The 13,211-nt window shown below is 45.3% G+C and overlaps 1 protein-coding gene across 3 annotated transcripts in view; it reads left to right on the top strand.

Annotated features, from left to right (window-relative positions):
* The first annotated feature begins 1,659 nt into the window (after positions 1–1,659).
* Positions 1,660–13,211, top strand: part of CRKL (CRK like proto-oncogene, adaptor protein) — a 40,952-nt gene continuing 29,400 nt past the window's right edge. Inside the window, exon 1 of one of the 3 annotated variants that reach the window (XM_038575972.1) lies at positions 1,660–2,505. In XM_038575972.1, the coding sequence (XP_038431900.1) occupies positions 2,195–2,505 (311 nt within the window). In that variant the 5' untranslated portion in view covers positions 1,660–2,194. The remainder of the gene's footprint in view (positions 2,506–13,211) is intronic. The other 2 variants (XM_038575973.1, XM_038575971.1) reach the window with 2 other exon arrangements.

Raw genomic sequence — 13,211 nt, 5'->3', positions numbered from 1 at the left:
TCTCTCTCAGATAAGTAAATAAAATCTTAAAAAAATAAAAATAAAAGGTTCTTTCCAGAGATTTTCTATATAGACACATAGAGCCAGGGAGATCAGGGAAAACGATAGGGTCAATGGAAATCAGTGATGATCTCCAGAGGTCAAAGTAAGAGCAGAAGGCAGATGAAGGCTGGGCAAGGAGTGGCTGATGATAAAATGGTAAAATCTGGTAATAAAAAGGTAGTTCTCCCGACCCTCACTGATCCATTGAGAGATCTGCACACTTTTAGGCTATGGAGGTGGGAGCCCAAGTAGAGGCTGAATAGTAATAATAAAAATCTCTTACATGAGGTTTAATACGTGTCAGGCACTATTAGCTTGTTTAATATATGAGCCATGGCCCAAGGTCACCCTAGCTAGTCAACTGGGAGCAGAATTTGAGTCCAGTCAGTTTCAACCTGAGAATAATACATGACAATATTGGGGTGGAGGGGATTGAAAACCTGCTTATGCTGAGTCACAAAAGGCACTAACCCTTGACATTTCCCCTTTAGCTTACCCTAAGCTGGATATCACCCATCACCCTAGAATTAGGTGTATGTTCAACCTGAGGGCTGCAAGCGCCGAAATGAAACTCCACTGACAAAGGGATCTGTATAGGTTTGTTATAGCCGGCGTCTCCCTTTCTTTACAGGCTTTCTCGTTTGTCCAGTTCTAGGGGTGGTGCTACCAATAATCGGGCACCAATAGCCTGAGGATTTTTTTTTTTTTTTCAAAAGTCAATTCATTCAACAAATATTTGAGCATCAGGTCAGGTCCAGACCTTGTGCTAGGCCCAGAAGCGAGCAAGACAGACAAGATCCCTGATCTCTTAAAATTTCATCGCGGGGAGGGGAGGCAGGGTGGAGAAACAGGCCACCACGACCGGCCGAAGCAGGTCAGCCAGGGGGCGGGCATGCGAGGAGATTAGCTCGAGAAGCTGCAGAACTGGAGCCGGACGAGATCTTCGGGCCACACCCGGGGGAGTCCGCATTTCATCAGTTAAACGCTAATGATGGCCAGATTGCACCAAAAGGTGGACTTCCTCGGGCCACTCAATCCTGTCGCTCCGACCTTCGCAACCCCTTTTTGCGGCTGTCGAGTTTCCCGGCCACTCTGGGTCCCTGAGCCTATCAGGCCACCTCGGCTTTGGTCACGTCAGCCCCCGCGGTCGCGTCCTTCCAGAGCCACCTCGACCCACCGAGGCGTGTCCGCCCGCGGGTCTCCCTCAGCGCGGGTCCCCCGGGGCCCCTGGGCCAGCCAGGTCACCTCAGTGCCACGCCTCCACGGCCAGAGGTTCTGCATGCACGTTCTGCTTTGTTCGCGGAGCAGGTTTTCGAAACGCCGCTCCCTCTCGACTCCAGCTGTTTTCCAGCCGGAGCTGGGGGGGAGCCCGCAGCGGCAGCGCCCCCGGCGGCGCACCGCAGCCCAGGAAGGGAGTGGCCGTTACCGCCACCTCCTCCTCCGCCGCCTCTACCTCCTCGCCTCCCCCGCTTCCCCGGCCGCCTCCGCCTCCTCCCGGAACGCGGGAGCGGCGGAGCGCGGCGCACGCCCCGACCGTCACGACCGCGCTCCTGATTGGCCGCGCCGCGCGACGTCACGGGGCGGGCCTGGGCGGCAGCTGAGAGCCAGAGCTCGCGCGTGCGCAGACCGAGCGCGCTGAGCGGAGGGGGAGGTGGCCGGCCGCTTGTCCCGCGTCCGCCATTTTGTTGCTGTGGCTCTTGGGAACGGGCTGGGCGAAACCGCCCCGGAGGCGCGACGCTCCTGGGAGTCCGGTGCTTCGCGTGGCGGCGGGTATCAGTGCAGAGCCGTGGGGGGCGCGGAGTCGCGCGTTCCGGGCCAGGAGTGGCTGGAGGCACCCCCGGTACGCCGGGCAGCCCCAGAACCCCGGGGCGGCCTCCGCTGCGGCTCAGCTTCGCCCGCCCCGACCTCGGGCTGTGCCCTGCATTCCCCGGGCCGGCTCCGTCCGTGAGGCGGCCCCGGAGCAGGCGGGCGGCGGCAGAGGATGCTGCGGGCCCGGAGCCGAGACGAAGGTGCTGGCTCGGCCCTCTAAGCGCGCCTCGAGGTGTGCCAAGAGGCCCTTCCTTGGCCGCAGAGCCGTCTGTCGGGCGAAGGCGTCCAGAACAGCCGAGAGCAGCCGCCGCCCCGAGTCGCCGCAGAGCCCCGGCCAGACACCATGTCCTCCGCCAGGTTCGACTCCTCAGACCGCTCCGCCTGGTACATGGGGCCGGTGTCTCGCCAGGAGGCGCAGACCCGGCTGCAGGGCCAGCGCCACGGAATGTTCCTAGTTCGCGATTCCTCCACCTGCCCTGGGGATTATGTGCTGTCGGTGTCCGAGAACTCGCGGGTCTCCCACTACATCATCAACTCGCTGCCCAACCGCCGTTTTAAGATCGGGGACCAGGAGTTTGACCACTTGCCGGCCCTGCTGGAGTTCTACAAGATCCACTACCTGGACACCACCACCCTAATCGAGCCCGCGCCCAGGTACGCGAGCGCCCGCACTCCCCGCGCGCACAGCCCCCCTCGGACCGCGGCGGAGGGTCGAGAACAGCAGGGGCTGGTTCGCGGGGGATCGACCGCCGGGTAGGGGGTGGGGGGAGCGGGATTGAACTCCTTTCACCCCATTCTGAACCAAATTGTTTTCCAGAAGGCATTCTGATCGGAAGGCTAGTGCCAGGGTCTGGGTTGTTGGATGAGGGGATGGGTTTTAAACCTGTGTAACGGCGGTTGCCTGGTTAAAATGCCCGCTTTGTGCCGTTCGTCACATTATCTATTGGGTTATCCTAATCGAGACGTTTTTGTTGTTTTTAAGCCTTTTTTGTTTTGTTTTGTTTTTTTTTTTGAGAATCTCAGGGCAGCTGTGGCGTTCTCCCTCCGTAAAAATGCACGTACACACAACTTTGCACACCGTTCAAGGTTCTTGGGCTCCCTGCTCCAGTTTAAGAACTCTTGGACTGCAGCCTTTGGAATAATCGACAAATGAAAATGCTTGAGCGTTTAGGAACAAAACCTTTCACAGTGAAGTGGCGGAACTATGTAGGATACCTTGGTGCTAAATTTGAATTACCTAGACACCTTTTGTTTTATAACTAACACATTTTATTTTATTTTATTAAAGATTTTATTTACTTATTCATGAGAGACACAGAAAGAGAGAGGCAGAGACACAGGCAGAGGGAGAAGCAGGCTCCATGCAAGGAGCCTAATGTGGGACTCAAACCCGGGAACCCGGGATCACACCCTCAGCCAAAGGCAGGCGCTCAAGCGCTGAGCCACTCAGGCATCCCAACTAACAGAAATTTTAAGAAGATGATGCATTGGCTTTAGCGAGGACGCATTTTTTTTTTTTAATTTTTATTTATTTATGATAGTCACAGAGAGAGAGAGAGGCAGAGACATAGGCAGAGGTAGAAGCAGGCTCCATGCAGCGGGAGCCCGACGTGGGATTCGATCCCGGGTCTCCAGGATCACGCCCTGGGCCAAAGGCAGGTGCCAAACCGCTGCGCCACCCAGGGATCCCCGAGGACGCATTTTTTGAGTTTTTATTTTATAGTTTATCCCCAGGGTGGACCATTAATAGGCCAGAAATGTATTTGATTATATTCTAAAGAAGAATGAAGCTAGGATGTAAATTACTAAGGAAATTTTTGAGCGATACTTTAATTCTGTCCTAGTTTAATTTTAGGTATACCTTTTGTACATTTGTAAGTTTAATAATTTAAAGCAAGCAGCATTCTCTTTTCTAAGTAAATGCATTATTTTATTTGATTACTTGCTTTAATTTGTCTTTAGTATTTTTTCACGTTTCTTTTATTTAAATTATGTCAAATTTGAACTGAAGAAATTGCTTGGAATTTTTTTTTAAATAAAAAGTATTTTGCTGTCCATTTTGGTTCTTGAACTTATGTTTAAAAGGAATAGGCTGCCGGGATCCCTGGGTGGCGCAGCGGTTTGGCGCCTGCCTTTGGCCCAGGGCGCGATCCTGGAGACCCGGGATCGAATCCCACATCGGGCTCCTGGTGCGTGGAGCCTGCTTCTCCCTCTGCCTGTGTCTCTGCCTCTCTCTCTTTCTCTCTGTGTGACTATCATAAATAAATAAAAATTTAAAAAAAAAATTTTTTTTTAAAAAAGGAATAGGCTGCCGATATAGATTTTTTTTTTTTTTTTGGAATGACCTGTTTCTGATTTTATAGATTTGCTGATAAGATGTTGCACTGAGCTTTAACCATTAAAAGCTATAATAATTAAGGAGCACCCACTGGATGCCTAAGTGTTGCTTCTGTGGAGTAAGAGAGAAGAAACAAAGCCATGACAGTATAATGACTATAAGATTAACTGCTGAACTAAATGGACTTTAAAAACTGGGAGAAAGTGATTATAAATCAAATAGTGTTATAACAAAGGCCTAAGCACCAAGAATCTGATTGGTGAAATCTCCAGGTCCCCAAAGATGCTGGTAATTGGAGTTGACGTGGAGCATGGTATATTCTGATATAAGAGGTTGGAGAGAGTATTAGAACCAACTAAAATGAGATTTTTAATATGTTCAAGTGATTACTTCTCCAACTCATGGAGGTGAATTATATCATTAGTTTCATGCACTAAGCCATGCTATATGTGCAAGGCATTGTGCTTGCTTTGAGGTAACAGGTACTATAATACAGCTGTTTCAGAAGGTGTGAGTAAATGGTTTGATCCCCTTCTAGGGACTAGAGAGAGAGAGAAAGGAATAATGCTGCAGACTAGAGAGAGAAAAAGGAATATGCTGCAGGGGTTCCCGTGACCCAACAAAAACAACTCCACATTTTTCACACATGTGTCTTCCCAGATACCAGACATAACTTTCTGTTATTCCCCACCTTGTTCTTCCCTTAGTGCAGTCCCGCTAGGCAACTCACTTAATTCCTGGTAGCCATTCCTGCGTACCTTCTCACACCTTTGTACCTTTGCTCCAGCTGCCAGGTGGGCTGCTGGCTCTTCAGTTGACTGCCTAACCCTACCCCACTCCTCACCTATTGAAATCTTAGCTGCTGTTCCAGACCCCTCAAATAATGGGGCCTTTCCCTGACCCTCCCACTTACACGCAGCTGTAATTGTTTCTCCTCTTCACTGTCTGCCCCAGGCATGTTGCTGTAATTTAGTTTTTTATTTTCTGCTGGTATCTCAGAGGGCGATCACAATTCTGGTAGAATTAGATGCAGACTGGATTTACTTAATCTTTGAATTGTCTTCCTCAAGCCTGAAATCTGAAGATGGGTTTGATATTTCAGCCTTTGTAGAAAACTAGAGGTGCCATGTAAAGCCTTGGCCAAATGCAAGTCAGTTTAATGCTTCTTCACACCCCAGACAAGATAAATCAAGTGGTTTAGTTTTCTAGGCAGCAAAACTGAGCTCTTAAGGCCAGAGTTTCATACCCCTTAGGTAAAAGTTCATTTTAAAATTTTGCTTAGTGAAAAATTATGACTGTATGACTTCCTCGGAATTTAAGGATTGATGCTTGTTTTCTAGTCTGATCTTGGAATGTTATTGGAATCTAGTCTGTTATTGGAATAACATTTAGTTTTATATATTTTTATAAGGTTTTATTTATTTATTTGAGAGCAAGAGAGAGCATGAGCTGGGGGAGAGGCAGATGGAGAGGGAGATGGAGAGGGAGAGCGGCAGACCTCCCCACTGAGCGAGGAGCCCTATGTGAGGCTGGATCCCAACACCCTGGGATCATGACCCAAGCCGAGAGCAGACATTTAACCGACTGAGCCACCCAGGCACCCCTAATTTTATATATATATTTTTTTTAATTTTATATTTTTATTTAAATATTTACAAGAGTTATATCCCAGTGATAGGGACTGAGAGCAATGAATGTCAGATTGTCTCTATTTTACTGGAAGAGACAAAACTGAAAAGTAGGAAAATAAGTAAAAAATACTTACAAGATTAATAAATACTATGAAGGAAATGAAGCTGAGCAGAGAATATAATAGGAGGGACCTACCTGACGTAGTGTGATCAGAGAGCACAAAGCTACCTAAGGGTAGAGAAGAGGCAAGCCTTGGGAAGGCTTGGGCTAAGAGTGGAGGAAGAGCTTACAGAAAGTCCTGAGATGAGAAAGATAGCCACTGAGTTGGGGGTGTGGTACTTAAATGAATGAGTGGGGTCTAAGAAGAGTTAAGAGATGTAATGGTCAAGATAAGGAAATTGGATTTTATTTAAAGCACAGTGGGTGGGGGGGATCCCTGGGTGGCTCAGCGGTTTGGTGCCTGCCTTTGGCCCAGGGCCTGATCCTAGAGTCCCGGGATTGAGTCCCACATCGGGCTCCCTGCATGGAGCCTACTTCTCCCTCTGCCTATGTCTTTGCCTCTCTCTCTCTCTCTCTCTCTCTCTCTCTCTGTTTCTCATGAATAAATAAGTAAAATATTAAAAAAAAAAAAAAGCACAGTGGGTGCCATGGAAGGAGTTTGAAGCAGGGGAGTGGGGTTGTTACAATTATCTGGGTGCAAAATGATGGTGGCTGATGACATATAAGTCACAAGGCTGATGTAGAGGTGTGACTTGGAGGTGCCTGTTTTGGAGTTAAGATTGATGTTACTGACGGGAGGGGGGGTGATGAGGGAAGAGAAAGGAAAAAGCAAAGATGACTTGGTACATTTGTAACTTTGTGTCCTCTCAGTTTGTCTTACTAATTACTTTTTGTATTTGTAGTGTTCCTGTGGTGGGTTTTATTTATTTATTTCTAAAAGATTTATTTGTTTGTTTGTTTGTTTATTTATTTATTTATTTATGCTAGAGAGAGAGGCAGAGACACAGGAGGAGGGAGAAGCAGGCTCCATGCCGGGAGCCCGATGTGGGACTTGATTCCAGGACTCCAGGATCGCGCCCTGGGCCAAAGTCAGGCGCTAAACTGCTGAGCCACCCAGGGATCCCCACCTGTGGTGGGTTTTAAATTTAACCCCCAAAAAGTGTCATATCCTGTCAGATGGCTTTTGTTGATTTTGAGTGACACTAAAGGATTTTTTTTTTTTTTTTTTAGATTTTATTTATTTATTCATGAGAGAGACAGAGATGGTGGGGGCAGAGACAGGTAGGGGGAGAAGCAGGCTCCATGCCGGGAACCCGATGCGGGACTCGATCACGGGACTCCAGGATCATGCCCTAAGCCAATGGCAGGTGCTAAACTGTGCTACTTAGGGATCCCCGACACTAAAGGATTCTTTTTCAGCATGTGGGTATAATTTTAAAATTTAATTCTTATTTATTATTATTTTTTAAGATTTTATTTATTCATGAGAGAAGTCAAGATACAGGCATAAGGAGAAGCAGTCTCCCTGATGTGGGACTAGATCCCATGACTCCCGGGATCATGACTTCCAACACTCAACCACTGAGCTACTCAGGTGCTCCTTAAAATTTTATGTTATTTTATTTTATTTATTTATTTTTTAAAGATTTTATTTATTTATTCATGGCAGAGAGAGAGAGAGAGAGAGAGAGAGAGAGAGAGAAGTAGGCTCCATGCAGGGAACCCAACGTGGGACTCGATCCCGGGTCTCCAAGATCACACCCCAGGCCGACGGTGGCACTAAACCGCTGAGCAACCGGGGCTGCCCTATTTTATTTGATTTTATGTTATTTATTTATGAGACAAAGCCTGAGTGCTAGGGAGGAGGGAGAGAGGGTCAAGCGGACTCCGTGCTGAGCGGTGAGTCCAACAAGGAGCTTGATCTCAGGACCCTGAGAAAATGACCTGAGCCGAGACCAAGAGTTGGACCCTTAGCCTACTGAGTCACCCAAGCACCCTGGATGTGGGTGTAATTTTTATATTATAATCCATTTGATAAACAACCTGTGGTGGCTTTCCCCTCCTATTTGAGTATAAACATTTATAAATTTAGGGAATCCCTGGGTGGCTCAGCGGTTTAGCGCCTGCCTTTGGCCCAGGGCGCGAACCTGGAGTCCCGGGATCGAGTCCCACGTCAGGCTCCCGGCATGGAGCCTGCTTCTCCCTCCTCCTGTGTCTCTGCCTCTCTCTCTCTTTCATAAATAAATAAATCTTTAAAAAAAATTATAAATTTAGGGATCCCTGGGTGGCGCAGCGGTTTGGCGCCTGCCTTTGGCTCAGGGCGTGATCCTGGAGACCCGGGATCGAATCCCACATCGGGCTCCTGGTGCATGGAGCCTGCTTCTCCCTCTGCCTGTGTCTCTGCCTCTCTTTCTCTCTCTGTGACTATCATAAATAAATAAAAATTAAAAAAAAAATTATAAATTTAAATTCTAAATTTTAACTAAAGCAAGCGGGACCCTTAGAGAAATTATTTGATTTTGTCAACAGACATTACACATCTTATATACTTGGTAATATGGAACTAACATTGAATCAACAATCCCTATCCCATTGTTGAGAAGATTACTTGAGAAGATTTTTTAAAGGCCATTTCTATGCTATCTACTATGGTAGAGTAGTTGAAAAGGGGTTCCCAGCTTAACCTGAGTGCCCTCCTGTGAAGCAGAAGCCAAGCCCCACATGGACCAGAGGATGCCACGGGCAACATGGTCACACTTCTCCCACATCCCCTGTTCTAAATAATTAAGGGAACTCAAATCTGGACTTTTAAAAGTCCAGAGTGGGGGAGGAGGATTACCAGTAATTTTGATTAGCATAGAATTTGGCATGTAAATAAGCCTTTGATTTTCTTCTTAGGAGTAGCGTAAATCTAAATTTGATTCAGATGAGGTACAAGAACATGGTTATGCTGGGGATGGAAGCTTGCCTAGTTAAGAGTTGTGTTCCCATTGCATGTAAAGTACTGGTAGCCATTTGATTTGTGACTTATTTAAAATTCAAATACAGAGATTTTTCTTTTTAACCTGAAGAATTGGACTACATTATTTCTAGGTTTCCTTCAGGCTAAAATATTTTAGCTGTTCCTGATAAGTAAAAGGGGACAGTGCTTATTAGTGGGAGTTCAGATTATTTTAGAGTCTGAGCTAAGATCATACCAAGTAAGGTGGGGCCACTAGGCATGTGGCAACTAGTCTGGAATGATGACTGAGAGCATGAGTGGAACAGTGGTGAACTGAAGAGGTTTGGATAGCAAACTAGATGGCATACAGGATTTCTTTGTATAACAGAATTAAATCAGATATAGGGAATTGGAGTACTGAAGTTTTTGTGTTTTCAGAAGGAAAAAAATGGATAGAAACAGGAACGGGAAAAATTTCCCTATGTCTTTGGCATTTTATTTTTATTAGGAATTTCACTATATTGAGCCTACTCTACACCAAAGCCCAATACTAGTCTCAGGGCATATAATGGGAGTAAATGGTTTTAGCCCTTGAGAAGCTCAGTATATTGAACAAGTTAAAAAATAGAATATGTTGGGAGTGTAACAGCAAGGATGATCAATGGAGGAGTCAGGGAAGGCTTGAAAGAGATGAGAAGGAGGTGACAAAAGGTGGTGGCAGTGCCTGCTGGGAAAGGCACAGAGTTAAAATTAACGTGAGTGATGGACAGTGAGGTAGGTAGGAAGAATAATGCTAAATTGTAAAGGGCCTCCTGTGCTTTGTGAATGAGTTTAACAGTAGGAGCTATCTAAAGCTTTTGAGAAGAGAATTGCTATGGCCAGTTTTACTTTTTAGAAACTGTTCTGGTGTGGGATTGGAAAAGAGTCTAGGATGTTAGACTAATTACAGGCTGTTATAGGAGAAGGGATCGTAAGAAGCTGAACTAAGATCACATACTTTGGGACTATAAAGTGGAAATTAGTAGTCTTCCTTCGCTGGGCAATTGCATATAGACGGTAAGGAAAGAAGTATGACTTCAGGGATGATTCAGTGGTGCTTTTAATTGAAAGAATAGAAGAGAATTGATCAGAGTGAGGGGGGATGATTGTTTTCAACAGGGAGACTCTTTGAGATGCTTACTGGAAGCAAAGTTTAGCAATCTGATGGGTTTGTAATTGAGAAGAGAGTTGGCTAAATAATGTAGATTTGGGAGTCTAAACTTAGATGGAATCCACAGAATGAGCAGAAGAGCTGTGGAAGGGAGTGGACAGGCAGCCACAGACAGAGCTGTTAGCGCTGGTGTGAATATCTAAGGATGGAAGGGTGAGATCCTTTGTACTCAGTGCTGTTTTTAGCTAATCTTAGAATTGATTCTCTTATGGGTGCCTGGTGACTAAGTTGGTTGAGCATTGGACTCTTGGTTTTAGCTCAGTGTCGGGTTCCCTCTCTTTCTTTAGAAATCTTTCTTTAAAGATTTATTTAAGAAGGAGAGCAGGGTAAGGGAGATAAACACTCTCTACTGAGTGGGGAGCCTGATGTGGGGCTCAATCTTAGGACCCTGAAATCATGACTTGAGCCGAAATTAAGAGTCAAGAACTTAACCGACTGAGCCACCCAGGTGCCCCAATGAATAAGTCTTTTTTAAAAAAGAATTTATTCTCCTCTATTTTGTGTTGTTTTCAAACTTTTTACTGTGAAATATTTGTGTACATACAAGAGGGTATATAAACATGTACATAATAAGAAAAGTCTTCAATACCCATGTGAGCCCTTTAAAAAGCTAAATTACCAGTACCTTTGAAATTCTCCTCCCAGAAGTTGTATTCCTTCTTTTTGCATGAAGGAAATTTTAAGTTTAGAAGATATTAACGTGGGACACCTGGGTGGCTCAGCGGTTAAGCGTCTGCCTTCGGCTCAGGGCATGATCCTGGAGTCCTGGGATCAAGTCCCACATCGGGCTCCCGCATGGAGCCTGTTTCTCCCTGTACCTGTGTCTCTGCCTCTCTCTCTGTCTCTCTCATGAATAAATAAAATCTTAAAAAAAAAAAAAAAAAAAGATACTAACGCTCAGGTTTAAAGAAAATGTTTTATCAATGCTTTATATGTGAAGCTGAGAGTAGTACTTTTTAGTCTAAAGAGAAGTTCATTGACAGGCCAATATCCAGGTAGTCATCGAGGTCTTACTCAATGTGCTGTGGACTATAGGCACAAGACAGGGAGAAACATGGGTCTTAGAGTATTTGAATGAACTTGGAAACCTCTTTGTATGTAAAATTTATTTTTTTTAATTTTTTATTTATTATTTATGATAGTCACAGAGAGAGAGAGGCAGAGACACAGGCAGAGGGAGAAGCAGGCTCCATGCACCGGGAGCCCGACGTGGGATTCGATCCTGGGTCTCCAGGATCGTGCCCTGGGCCAAAGGCAGGCGCCAAACCACTGTGCCACCCAGGGATCCCTGTATGTAAAATTTAAAGAGGAGTTTACGGGTGCTCTTTTATTTAGTCTTGAGCAAGGCATGTTAAAAATGAGAACAATGAATTGTTCTAATTTTATGTTACATATTACTTTGGGCTGTGGGGACAAGATAATCTGCCCTGGCATCATCATGGTTTCCTATCTACAGTGGTACTGATGTGTAATTTGCAGGGAATTTTGGTGGATACATGAGTTGAGGATATGGGGTAGAAGATTTTGAATTTACTTCAGGGATGTGGCTGGAAGATTGATTTGATGTCAATTTTAGGGATATCTGAGCATATACAAAATCAGGAAATGAGCCTCACATTCACTATAGCAATATAATGGTGGAGAAAGTATAAGCCATCCTCCATCTTTGTTAGATTTGCATACATCCCCCTTTACCAGGGAAGTATTGAAAGTTGAAAAGCACTCTCTGCTCTTTTAACCCAGTAGTCTAGACAACAAGTTGGCAAACTTTCAGTAAGGGGCCAGATAGTAAATATTTTAGGCTTTGTAGGCCATATAGTCTCTGTCACAATTTCTCAACTATGTCCTGACATCACAAAAGCAATCATAGACAATACTTAAATGAATGAGTTTGGCTGTGTTGTAATAAAACTTTATTTACAAAACCATACAGGAGGCTGAATGGCCCACAGGCCATAGCTTGCAGACTCCTAGGCCAGATTCAGTTTTTGTATAGTGTGCTGAAGCTAAGAAAGGTTTTCATATATTTTTTTAGAGAAGTTTGTCAACCTTAAGGGCCTGGCTAGCAAAGCTCCTGGTCTGTGCTTATAGGAATGAGCAGTGTGCCCCATGAAGTGTGGGGAGGCTAGGAAAGGGAGAGTTTGAACCTTTGGGCCTCTAGTCTTTTTCTGATTTAGAACCAAAATATGTAAGCCTGTCTTCAACAAAATCTTTCAACTCCAAAGGGAGTTAGTCTTCAGCTATTCTCCTGCCCATAACAGAACTCAGTCCTTTCTTTGAGTGCTCCTGACTCTATCCACTTTTGTCAAGGCACCTTAATTACCTGTTGTTGTGCTGTATTTGCTTTCCAGTCTCTACCTGTGCTAAATTGGCAGTCTTTTAGGAGCAAGAACTCGTTTTTTTTTTGTTGTTGTTGTTTTGTTTTTTTTTAAGAACTCGTTTTTAATTGTCTCCTGAGGGTTTTTTTTTTTTTTTTTTAAGATTTTATTCATTTATTAGAGACGGGGGGTGGGGGTGCTGGGCAGAGACACAGGCAGAGGGAGAAGTAGGCTCCATGCAGGGAGCCCAATGTGGGACTCCATCCGGGGTCTCCAGGATCACGGGCCGAAGGCGGAGCTAAACTGCTAAGCCACCGGGGCTGCCCAGTCTCCTGAGTTCTTAGTACATAATAAATCTAATGGATACCTGGGCAGTTGAATTTTATAGTGTTTTATAGTATACAGCTGAAGCTATACTAGTAGTGTCCTCGTAATTTATGTTGTAGAACTGCTTTAAACTTTCTAACTATGCAGACAATGAAATACCCTTGGAAGCAGTCTAAGATGGAATTGATTGTGCTTTTATTGTTTTTTAAGATTTATTTATTTATTTATTTATTTATTTATTTATTTATTTATTTATTTATTTATTTATTTATTTATTTATTTATGATAGACATAGAAAAAGAGAGGCAGAGACACAGGAGGTGGGAGAAGCAGGCTCCATGTCGGGAGCCCGATGTGGGACTCGATCCCGGGACTCCAGGACCGCGCCCTGGGCCAAAGGCAGGCACCAAACTGCTGAGCCACCCAGGGATCCCTGATTGTGCTTTTAGTATAGTATCTGAGATTTATGTAGTCCATGAAATAGGGGCAGGGCTTACCTCAGAGAGGGTGGGGGTGGGGAGCTAATTATATGCTTAGTGACAGCCAAGAACTATAGTGCATGTTTCACACATAATCTGACGTTAATCCCCATAC

This window comes from Canis lupus, chromosome 26 (assembly GCF_011100685.1).
Source record: "Canis lupus familiaris isolate Mischka breed German Shepherd chromosome 26, alternate assembly UU_Cfam_GSD_1.0, whole genome shotgun sequence".
Lineage (NCBI taxonomy): Eukaryota > Metazoa > Chordata > Mammalia > Carnivora > Canidae > Canis > Canis lupus.
Note: the sequence above shows the minus strand (reverse complement) of the source record. Positions and strands in the feature narration are given on the sequence as shown.